This window comes from Colobus angolensis, unplaced genomic scaffold (genome assembly GCF_000951035.1).
Source record: "Colobus angolensis palliatus isolate OR3802 unplaced genomic scaffold, Cang.pa_1.0 Scaffold24, whole genome shotgun sequence".
NCBI classification, from domain to species: domain Eukaryota; kingdom Metazoa; phylum Chordata; class Mammalia; order Primates; family Cercopithecidae; genus Colobus; species Colobus angolensis.
Window position 1 is genome coordinate 12598094 of NW_012115599.1, and position 11331 is coordinate 12609424.

The 11331-nt window shown below is 42.2% G+C and overlaps 1 protein-coding gene across 1 annotated transcript in view; it reads right to left on the bottom strand.

Moving 5' to 3' along the window:
• The window catches only part of UHRF1BP1 (UHRF1 binding protein 1), an 85943-nt gene that overhangs the window by 53623 nt on the left and 20989 nt on the right, over window positions 1-11331 (bottom strand). Inside the window, exons 2-4 of the mRNA XM_011945403.1 lie at window positions 2963-3125; window positions 2823-2861; window positions 1379-1470 (exon numbers count right to left, since the gene is read on the bottom strand). Of these exons, the coding sequence (XP_011800793.1) occupies window positions 1379-1470; window positions 2823-2861; window positions 2963-3125 (294 nt within the window). The remainder of the gene's footprint in view (window positions 1-1378; window positions 1471-2822; window positions 2862-2962; window positions 3126-11331) is intronic.

An 11331-nucleotide genomic window follows, 5' to 3' on the forward strand; every position in this document is an offset into this window, starting at 1 on the left:
TGCCACTGCACTCCAGCCTGGGTGACAGAGCGAGACCCTGTCACAAAACCAAAAAAAGAAAAAAATATATGTATACATATATATATATTTTAGAGATAATTCAGGAAAATTGATTATGAAATAGGTATTAGATGATATTAAGGAATTCTTGTGGGGTTGTTTGTTTTTGAGATGGAGTTTTACTCTTGTTGCTCAAGCTGGAGTGCAATGGCGCAATCTCAGCTCACTGCAACCTCTACCTCCCGGGTTCAAGCAATTCTCTTGCCTCAGCCTCCTGAGTGGCTGGGATTACAGGCACCTGCCACCACACCCGGCTGTTTTTTTTTATTTTTAGTAGAAATGGAGTTTTTATTTTTAGTAGAAATGGGGTTTCACCATGTTAGCCAGGCTGGTCTCGAATTCCCGACCTCAGGTGATATGCCCACCTCAGCCTCCCAAAGTGCTGGGATTACAGACGTGAGCCACCACACCTGGCCTGTTAATTCTTTTTAATGTGATAGCAATATATTTTTTTTCCAGTCCTTGTCTGTTAAAGACATGATATGAAAGTATTTGCAGGTGGGTTCACAACCAGCCTGGGCAACATGGTGAAACCGTCTCTACCAAAACTACAAAAAATTGGCCAGGTATGGTGGGGCATGCCTGTGGCCCCAGCTACTTAAGAGACTCAGGTGGGGAACCACTTGACCCTGGGAGGCAGAGGATGCAGTGAGCCAAGATCACACCACTGCACTCCAGGCTGGGTGACAGGGTGAGATCCCATCTCAAAAAAAAAAAAAGTATTTGCAAGTGGAATCATATGGTTTCTGAGATTTGCTTTCAAGTACTATAGTGTCCACATGCACATACATACACATACACAAACTGGCAAGAAAAAGAAAAAAGAATGACAACGTTGGGCACGGTGGTTCACATCCATAATCCCAGGGCTTTGGGGAGGCTGAGGTGGGAGGATCGCTTAAGGCCAGGAGTTCACAAGACCAGCCTGGGCAACATAGTGAGACCCCATTGCTATGAAAAACTAGCCAGGCATGGTGATGTGTGCCTGTGGTCCCAGCTACTTGGGAGGCTGAGGTAGGAGGACTGACTGAGCCCAGGAGGTCGAGGCTACAGTAAGCTGTGATCACACCACTGCACTCCAGCCTGGGTGACAGAGCAAGACTCTATCTTGGGAAAAAAAAGAAAAAACAAAAAAGAAGAATGACAAAGTGTTGATAATTGTTGAAATCAAATCTTGGGTATATGGGGGTTCTTATACCATTTTCTCTACTTTAGTGTAAGTTCGAAAATTTCCGTAATAAAAAGTTTTTATTTTTTAACTAAAAGGGGATCTAGAGCAACTGATATGTTGGAAATAACAGGGTTCAAAGCAACTAACCTCTGTCCTGAAGCAAGGGCAATGGGAGACTGTCCATTGGGGGGCCGAGGATCCTCACATGTCTTCATCTCCACCTCTACCTTATCCAGACACTGAAATAAAAGTCAAGGAGAGCTAAGCATTTACACAAATACACACACAGCACAATGACAGCACAGACTGTGTCATTCATCTCTGTGCTCCAGAGCCTAGTCAAGTGCTATACCCACAGTGGGCAGACAATCAATATTTACTGAATGAATGAATGAATGAATGAATGAACGAACGAACAAATGAACGAACGAACAAACTAAAATGCAAGGAGAGTCCTCATTTTCCCCCTTCCATTTCCATTAGCAGCAGAACCCCATGACAAGTATGGGATGAGCTCAGAGCAAAAAGATAAAACACAAATCCAAGTTGCAGGAATATTATTGTTCCTGGGGATTCCAGTTTTCGGGATAAAGACACACATTGTCCAGCCTCTGAAGGACCCTCAACTGATAATCGTTCAATAGTCAATCCAAACTAAACTTTCTTTTTTCTTCTTTTTTTTTTTTTCAAGACAGAGTCTTACTCTTATCGCCCAGGCTGGAGGGTGATCTCAGCTCACTGCAACCTCCACTTCCCGGGTTCAAGCAATTCTCCTGCCCCAGCCTCCCGAGTAGCTGGGATTACAGGCACCCGCCACCACTACACCTGGCTAATTTTTTGTATTTTTAGTAGAGATGGGGTTTCACCACGTTGATCAGGTTGGTCTTGAACTCCTGACTTCAGGTGATCTACCCAGCTCTGCCTCCCAAAATGCTGGCATTACAGGCATGAGCCACCACACCCAGCCCAAACCAAACTTCTAATTTTTCCTCTGTTAAGATTTCAAGGAGTGCCAGGCACGGTGGCTCACGCCTGTAACCCCAGCACTTTGGAAGGCTGAGGCGGGTTAGGAGTTCGAGACCAGCGTAGCCAACATGGCAAAAGCCCGTCTCTATTAAAAATACAAAATTAGCTGGGCATAGTGGTGCATGCCTGTAATCCTAGCTACCTAGGAGGCTGAGGCAGGAGAACTGCTTGAACCCAGAAGGCAGAGGTTGCAGTAAGCCAAGCCTGTATCATTGCACTACAGCTTTAGTGATAAGAGCAAAACTCCATCTCAAAAAAAAAAAAAAAATTCAAGGGAAAATAGGAAAGTCTAAGGTTAGAGCCTAGGCAGCCATAATTGTTACACTAAAACTGAGAAAACAACTGAGAAGTCCTGGGTCTTGTGTCCCAGTGCTAATCCTATACCACACAGCAGTTCCAGAATAAGCTCAGACAATAGTCACACTGTCTCAGAGAGAAGCTCACAGGGACATAAGGAGACACTCACCATTCCTAAAAGGGTTAGCCTATCATTTTCTCCCTCATCTTCTAAAAGCCTACCCTGGCCATCCCCATTTGATTACTTGCAATCAAGAAAGGTCATTACCAAGCAAATTGGGTGTGTCTTCAACTTTGTCCACTGGATCTGAAAGAGGAAAGCAAAGTCTCAGGGCTGTGGTAGCTGACCCTCCAGAAGGCAGGCCTGCTGGCCGAAGACAACAGCAGCATTCTGACCCTCATTCTCACCCGGATGGAGGCCCTGTTGCAGTAGACCCGAGTGATGGCTAACCAGGTGGGCAGCTCCAGTACATTCTGTAGAACCTCTTCATCCAGCTCCAGGTTGGTCAGCTGACCCTCCCCTTTCAGGGTGCTCAAGTTGATTTTGTCTGGGGAAAGATTCTTAGTGAACCTGAAAAGAGTAATGATAAGAAGCTATTATTTCCATGGGAATCTGCTAACTGGGTATTACAGCCAAAACACTTCTGAATCTAAAGAAAAAATTAAAGAACATTTGTTAAGGCTAGTCAAGTGAAGCAGTAGGCGTGAAGGAACACAGAAACCTGTAACTGGTTGTGATCAATTAGTTGTAAACAACACCGTACTCAGACCAGCCAGAACAAATGTACTCGGACCACACTATCTCTACACCATAAAAGATGTTAAGTGAGACCTATGATTCTACTTATGATTGTGTCATCACCCTACTAAAGAACCTACAATGAGGATTCTGGGGCAATAGCTGTAGCAATGGCAATGTAGTCTTTCGATATTTCTGAACCCTCACATAAAAAAGACAGAGGGAGCCAGGCACAGTGGCTCACGCCTATAATCCCAGCACTTTGGGAGGCTGAGACAGGAGGATCGCTTGAGCCTAGATCAAGATAAGCCTGGGCAACATAGCGAGACCCTATCTCCACAAAAAAACAAACAAAAATTAGGCACGGTGGTGCATGCCTGTAGTCCCAGCTACTCAGGAGGCTGAGGTTGAGGCATGAAAAGCAATGGGGGCTGATTTGACACAGTAACTGACACTATCCACTGCAAGGGATCCTTAGTGAGACCCAAGGAGCTGGAGCAGTCTAGTCCTATAAACTCATGAAACTAACCTTCCCAAGCTCCTTCCTCGGAAAGGACTCCCACACAGAAAAGAATTAAAAATGAGCAAGATAGGGATGACAGAAATGAAGAAAAGAGGTGGTCTAGATAAAAGTAAGGGAGGGGAACAGAGACCTATTATCTCAGGAAGCTGTTATATTTTTTAGCACTACTTGAAATAACAGAAGAGGGAGCTACATGAAGTTAAGGATGTGAAACAGTACCAGGCTAATTATCGGCTTATTAAAGCAGGGTAAAATGAAATCCCAGACCCCTACACATATCTTTACTGATATGAAAAAAGAACAACCAGTTCTATAGTCTTCCCAAAGAGACTAAACTTGAATGTCATCAAGCCACTGGGTCCGGCTGCTAATTTGAAGGAAATCCTGAGGACAGATGAAAACTGCTGAACTACACTGTAAGTGTGCAATCAGCAAAATCTAGACCACAGGAAACTCTATCGGTCAAACGGTCTTGAAATAAAATATTCGCACAGGCCAGTCCTCTCACTATTCCTCACTGCTCCAGTCCTCGCTCCTGTGCTCTCACCAGCCACTCCCTTTCCCTCCACAACACTATCTGCCATGCAAGGCTGAACTGGAGACTTCTCCCTGAAGCCTTCTTTCCTTCACTGCTGTAACTCACATTAAACTCTTTTATTCTCCATTCCTGGAATCTGTAAGGCGTGTTTAGTTCATAATCATATGACAGAGTCTTGGGATATTCTCTAATTCTCAAACACATAATATAACCACCCCTGCTCAATTAGATTAAGCTCTTCAAGGTAAGGGGCTTAGTCTTGGCCATTCTTCCTAATCCAAATGGTGACCCAACAGAATGCTGGCCCACATATCTCTTAGCTAACTGCCCTGCTGGCTAACTACTCCCAGTTCCCTTCTCTCATCTTTTTGGCTGGATCAATTTAAGGCCAGTTCCTCATAGCATAACCCTATCTCCTGTAAGACCAACTGTCTAAATTAATCTCGCTCCTGTAATTCACTGCTGCTGCCTCTCATAGTCACTATTTTCACCCCAATCATGAATTGTATTTTGTCCACCAAACTTAACTATACTTCGTGTTTACATATGTTAGATGCTAACAGTTTAGAGTTACATATCTATATATTTACCAACTTTTTTCACTATATGTATCTTTTCCTTTTACTAAACTGTGTTTTAGTGATTTTGCTTTTCCTTGGACCATAAAATCATGACGTGCCAAAGTTTATCTTTGCAATGTTTTTCTAAAGTACTTAAGAAGGTACTATGAAAACAGCTCTTTAACAATTTTTAAATGATAGTAAAAATCATTTTTAGAAGTTTGTGAACAATACTGTATGATATTAAGGGATACACAGGAATGCACTGGCATGATGACAAATTTAGGAAAGTGCTTACCTGTGGGGTAAGGGGAGGGGTCGACAGGAAGCTTCAACTGTATGGATAACGCTTATTTCTCAAGTTGAGAGGTGACTGTATGGCTTTTCATTATGCTACTCCATACCTTTTGTATGGCAAATATTTTATAACAAATTTTTCTAAGATTTCTATCAATTATCTATTTACGTACTTAGTGTTGGGAATGCTATTCCTCCACTAAGTCTCTTTTTTTCTGAGACAGGATCTGACTCCGTCACCCAGGCTGGAGTGCAGTGGTACCATCATGGCTCACTGCAGCCTCGACCTCCTGGCCTCGGGTTATCCTCCCACCTCAACCTCCCTAGTAGCTGGGACTACAGGCACACATCACTACGCTTGGCTAATTTTTATATTTTTTGTAGAGACAGGGTTTCGCCATGTTGCCCAGGCTGGTCTCAAACTCCTGGGTTCAAGCGATCCACTTGCCTATCAATGTGCTGGCATTACAGATGTGAGCCATTGTGCCCAGCCCCATGGGTCTCTCTTAATCCTATATGTCTTGCTGGGCCTGTCAATAATGCATGGTCCTAACCACTTCTTACTCAGGCCTCTTCTCAGGACTGTGTTTGCAGAGAACAGCTTTGAGTAAGGAAATAATCTCTCCCACTAGGACAAAGAACAGGCCTGCTTACCATTTACTATAAAAGCAGTGGATTCCCCAAGTTCAGTGTTCTATTCCTATAACACATATGCAGGCATCCATCTGGACCCATTCATGTCACTCCCATAGGACTCTGGGGGCAAGGAAAATTGACATAAACATTATATTTATTATGCTGCTTGCTGGGCCATGAAAAATAGGCTGTGAGTAATAAAGTCCTTTGTATCTGATCCAGAAGCCTTGTGTGTTCTGCCAGCATCCATGAAACAGTAGGAGTTAATAATTAGCTTCTAAATACAGTAAAATAAAATCCCAGGCCCTTATACATACTTCTGCTGATTTTAATTCACTTAAAAAAATTTAATCTACATTTACTGAGTATGAACTAACTTTATTCTCTGAACCAAAAAGACAAGTTTTCAATAAATGGTTCCTTTCCTCTAAAAACAACTTGCCACAGAGGGAAGGTGATTATTTCTCTTCCAGAAAGAAATGGCTTTTCAGTCCTTTTCCTAAACAAATGGCTATCTACAAGAAAATAGGACTGGGGTACGAAAGAGAAATAAACTCATCTACATATTTCCTAATAAGACAACAACAAAAAGAAGTAAAGGAAGACAGTGCATGCCCCTAAGAACTCTGAGGAGACAGTCCTGAGAGAAGGGAAAGCAGAAAACAGAACTCAACATTATTTGTAATCACTAGGCACAGGCAGGCTTTCAAGTCTCTTATGTATTTAAATAAAATATTATAATTATTTCCTTCTACTGTCCTAGCAACCCTTCCTCTAATCTTAAGTGGTCCAGGAGAGCCTATCAATCCAGAAATTGGGGCAGGACATACTTCAGAAGTACTACTAGTTTTAGAAAGATAAGAATGTTTTAATAAGCAGAATGAGTTTTGAAGACTACAACTACATGTCTCCTCCTCTCCAACCGCACAGATCCTGATAAGATGTTACCTTTCTACCCCAGCTGAGAATTCTTGTAGAAATGAGCCACTGTCAGGGATGGGAGTAAGGATCCCTCTGAGAGGCAGGAGTAAGGAGAAAAGGCTGAGAACCACTAAGATAAACTGCTCTTTCGTATGATAAAAAGCCATTTTTATTTTATTTTTTGAGACAGTCTCACTCTGTCATCCAAGCTGGAGTGCAGTGGCATAATCATGGCTCACTGCAGCCTCAGCCTCCTGGGGCTCAAGTGATCCTCCCATCTCAGCCTCCAGAGTAGCTAGAACCACAAGTGCATGTCACTATACCCAGCAAATTTTTTTTTTTTATTTTTTGTAGAGATGGGGTCTCCCATTGTTACCCAGGCTGGTCTGGAACTTCTGGGCTCAAGCAATCCTCCCACCTCAGCCTCCCAAAGTACTGGGATTACAGGTGTGAGCCACTCTGCCCAGCCACTTTTAAAGAAAAGAAAGTGAGATGGACCTTTTCAAACTGACGACTTCTCTGAAAAACGAGAAACATACTTCAGATAAAATAAAACATAAACACAGTCAAGAATAAGTTATACTGTTAGCTAGCACTGACATTCTCAGAGTAATTATACTAAGTGCTAAGTATCTAATTTCTACGTTGTGTTCTTTGCAAAATCTATTTACAGTTCCATATAAATAAACGTATTTTTCAAGCCTTAACAAAAAAAGTATATCATACTGTATTACATTTCATCCTAACCTTGCCAGTTTTTAGGGCACTGCGTCTCAAACTATGGTCCTCTGATCACATGGATTTTAATTACTTCGGAATGCTTATTTTAAAATGCAGGCCGGGCACGGTGGCTCACACCTGTAATCCCAGCACTGGGAGGCCGAAGCGGACAGATCACTTGAGGCCAGGAGTTCGAGACCAGCCTGGCCAACATGGTGAAATCCCATCTCTACTAAAAAATCACAAATGAAATTAGCCAGGCCAAGGTGGGGCATGCCTGTAATCCCAGCTACTTGGGAGGCTGAGGCATGAGATTCACTCGAACCTGGGAAGCAGAGGTTGCAGTGAGCCAAGTTTGCACCACTGCACTACAGCCTGGGCAACAAAGCGAGACTCTGTCTCAAAAGAAACAAACAAATAACAAAATAATAATTGTATGTCTTTTTGCCCCATAGGCTGGACCAGATCAATATCCTTTTGTCAGCTAAAAGAAAATTTCATTTTTAAAACATAATTTGGCCAGGTGTGGTGGCTCACACCTATAATCCCACCATTTTGGAAAACCAAAGCAGGAGGATCACCTGAAGTCAGGAGTTCGAGACCAGCCTGGCCAACATAGAGAAAATCCATCTGTACTAAAAATACAAAAATTAGCCAGGCATGGTGACACATGCCTGTAATCCCAGCTACTAGGGAGGCTGAGGCAGGAGAATCACTTGAACCCAGAAGGCAGAGGTTGCAATGAGCTGAGATTGCACCACCGCACTCCAGCCAGGGCAACAGAGCAAGACTCTGTCTCAAAACAAACAAACGAACAAACAAAAAACAACTTATTTTGTACACCACAAGCGGGAAAAGGCATTATTCTCTGGCCTGGACCAGTAAAACCAAACAACAAATAAAAATGACATTTTACTTTGCACCAGGCACTGAATAAAGGGTCTTTATAACATCTCAATTAATCTTTGCAATATCACACATGAGGTATGCATTATTATCTCCATTGCTCAGAGGAAGAGCATGAGGTTCAGATATGAAGCAGTTTGCCCCAGATGACAGGCCAAGAAGAGGTATTATGAACACAGGTGGGCTCACTGGTTTTTACTTCTATTAACATTTTAATATTATGAAGTTTCCCCAAAACACACTTGGCACAGAATAAATTTATAAGGTATCTCAGATGTGGTTGGAGGACATTCTTTCACTTTTTATAATCTACCATAGACTGCTTAACCTGTGTAAGAGGAATACATCTAAACTTTTTTGGTAAAGTTAATAGTGTAACTCCATCAAAAACCTTTCTGCACTTCACCAACTCAACCAGATTAACAAACTTTTTCTTAAGTATGCCCAGGGCTAATTTACCACCATTCCAGCAGTGACACCCAGTCTCTAGCAACACGCTGACAAGAGAACACAGAGGATACTGTGCCATCAGGTCTAAGATTAACAATACAAGCAAGTAATCACCAAAACCTGAACAACACTAAACAACCAAGAGTTCTTCAGGCACTCGAAGGACTGCTGATGCTGCATGCATGTCTGCTGGACCACCATGAGCGGTTCTCCTGTGACTGTAATAATGATATAACATATATATGCTTTTTTACTTATGAGTTTACTTTTAGGAGTCAACAAAAAATTGATACTGCCTTATTCAAGCTTCTCAAAAAAGGCAGTTTAAGAATTCTTTAACTGATTTTGCCTGCATTTTAGAGCAATACCAAAGAATATGTTTAAAAAAAAAAAAAAGATGGCCGGGCACGGTTGCTCACACCTGCTAGTCCCAGTACTTTCGGAGGCCAAGGCAGGTGGATTGCTTGAGCCTAGGAGTTTGAGACCAGCCTGGGCAACGTGGTGAAACCTCATCTCTACTAAAAATACAAGGACTAGTTGGGCATGGTGGCACACCTGTAATCCCAGCTACTTGGGAGGCTGAGGCACGAGAATCGCTTGAACCTGGAGGTGGAGGTTGCAGTGAGCTGAGATCGTCCCACTGCACTCCAGTCTGGCTGTCACAGCGAGACTCTGTCTCAAAAAATAAAAATAATAAAAATAAAAATAAAAGATTTTTTTAAACATCACGTGATCTGTCTGCTTCGGCCTCCCAGTGCTGGGATTACAGGTGTGAGCCACCACGCCTGGCCTGCTTTTGAAAAAATGGGCCTGACTGTTGTTGGGTAGGGTTGGGGAGGTTTGCTCAGCCAAGGAAATCACAGCTCTGAGAATTATACAAGAGGCCCAAGTTTCAGCTCTCTCATCACCTGGAGAGGGAAAAAAAGCTCAAACTCTCTGCCTATAATGGAGTACAACTGGGTTAAACTGCAGCAATGTGATGATAAAACCAATTATTCCAAGTCACCTTCAATTGCCAGTCTAAAATTCACAAACTGCAACCGGATACTGAATTCTTGAGAATCATTATGTTGTATACTTCTCTTTCTATACCCCACAGTCCCTGGCAAAAAAAAAAAAAAAAAAAGCATTTGTGTTCCTAATTGAGGATAGTATCATTCTGAGTCCAAGGGCAGCTAAAAAGGCTAATGGCAGCCTGCTATTTATTCCACTTAAAGTATGTGGGAAAACATTTTCTGGCCATCTGTTACTGTTACAGAGTGTAAAAGCTAAGATGAAATCAGGTTGGAAAAACAGATTTTGATCAAGTTTCATTTCTGCCAGAGGATTGCAATCTGCCAAAGAGACAACAGGGAAAGGCTCTCAGATATCTCTGTGAAAATGTACCACAATTTTGGGAAGTGAAAATTCTTAGATTTGCAGATTCTCAGAATTTCAGAGCTAGAAGGAATCTTAAACAATTGTTTAGTCCAAATCTACATTTGCCAATGAGGAAACAAATGGCCAAAAAGTTTAATGACTTGCTCAAGACTCACAGCTAGCCAGTGGTAAAGATGGAACTAAGTAAATAACAGAAATGGGACTTAACCCAGCATTCACTCAACTCTCACAATATCCTGCCCTCTGTAATTCAGAATCTTTTATTGCAAATAATAGGGTCAATAAGTTGCAACAGTCAGGCGGCTTCAGCTGTAAGAAATTGAACCCTCCTGGGAGAAATAAAAAAGTTCACAAATACACTTTGCTTCCTTCACCATTTTTTCCATTGAGGAGGTGATCACAGCCAGAGCCTTGGCTTCTAAGCTTCCTACCCAAATCTACAGCAAAATATTTTCACTGCTAAGCCACACCACAGGCTTCTCTTTAAACAAAGATATAACACAACACTGAAGCAGTTGGTTTGGATAGCAGGATTCTCTCCATCATCCAAACAAAACATATCAATCACTAATACAGCTAATGCTATTTCATCCCAGATAATCTGATAGAATAAGCCATTCAATCTTAGAGATTTGTCCTAATAGATTTTACTCTCAAAACTTCTTCATCGGCCAGGTGCAGTGGCTCACACCGATAGTCCCAGCACTTTGGAACTGCTCGAAGCCAAGAGTTCAAGACCAGCCTGGACAACAAAGCGAGACTCTGTCTCTACAAAAAAAAAAAAAAAAAATTAATTAGCTGGATGCAGTGGCTCGTGCCTGTAGTCCCAGCTACTCAAGAGCTGGGGTGGGAGGATCCCTTGATCCTTGGAGGGTGTAGTGGGCTATGATGGTGCCTCTGCACTCCAGGCTAAGCAACAGACTGACACTGTGTCTCTAAAAAACACTGCATGACAGCATTACATGCCTTTCTTAGGAGAAAGTTCTTTCCTTCTAAATTTTCGTTTGTTGTTTACAATGTTGGGTTTTTTAACTGTTGTGTTATTTAAGGTGCAATTTCCATACAGCGGCTCATCTTTTGTCTTTTTTTTTTTTTTTTTTTTTGAGA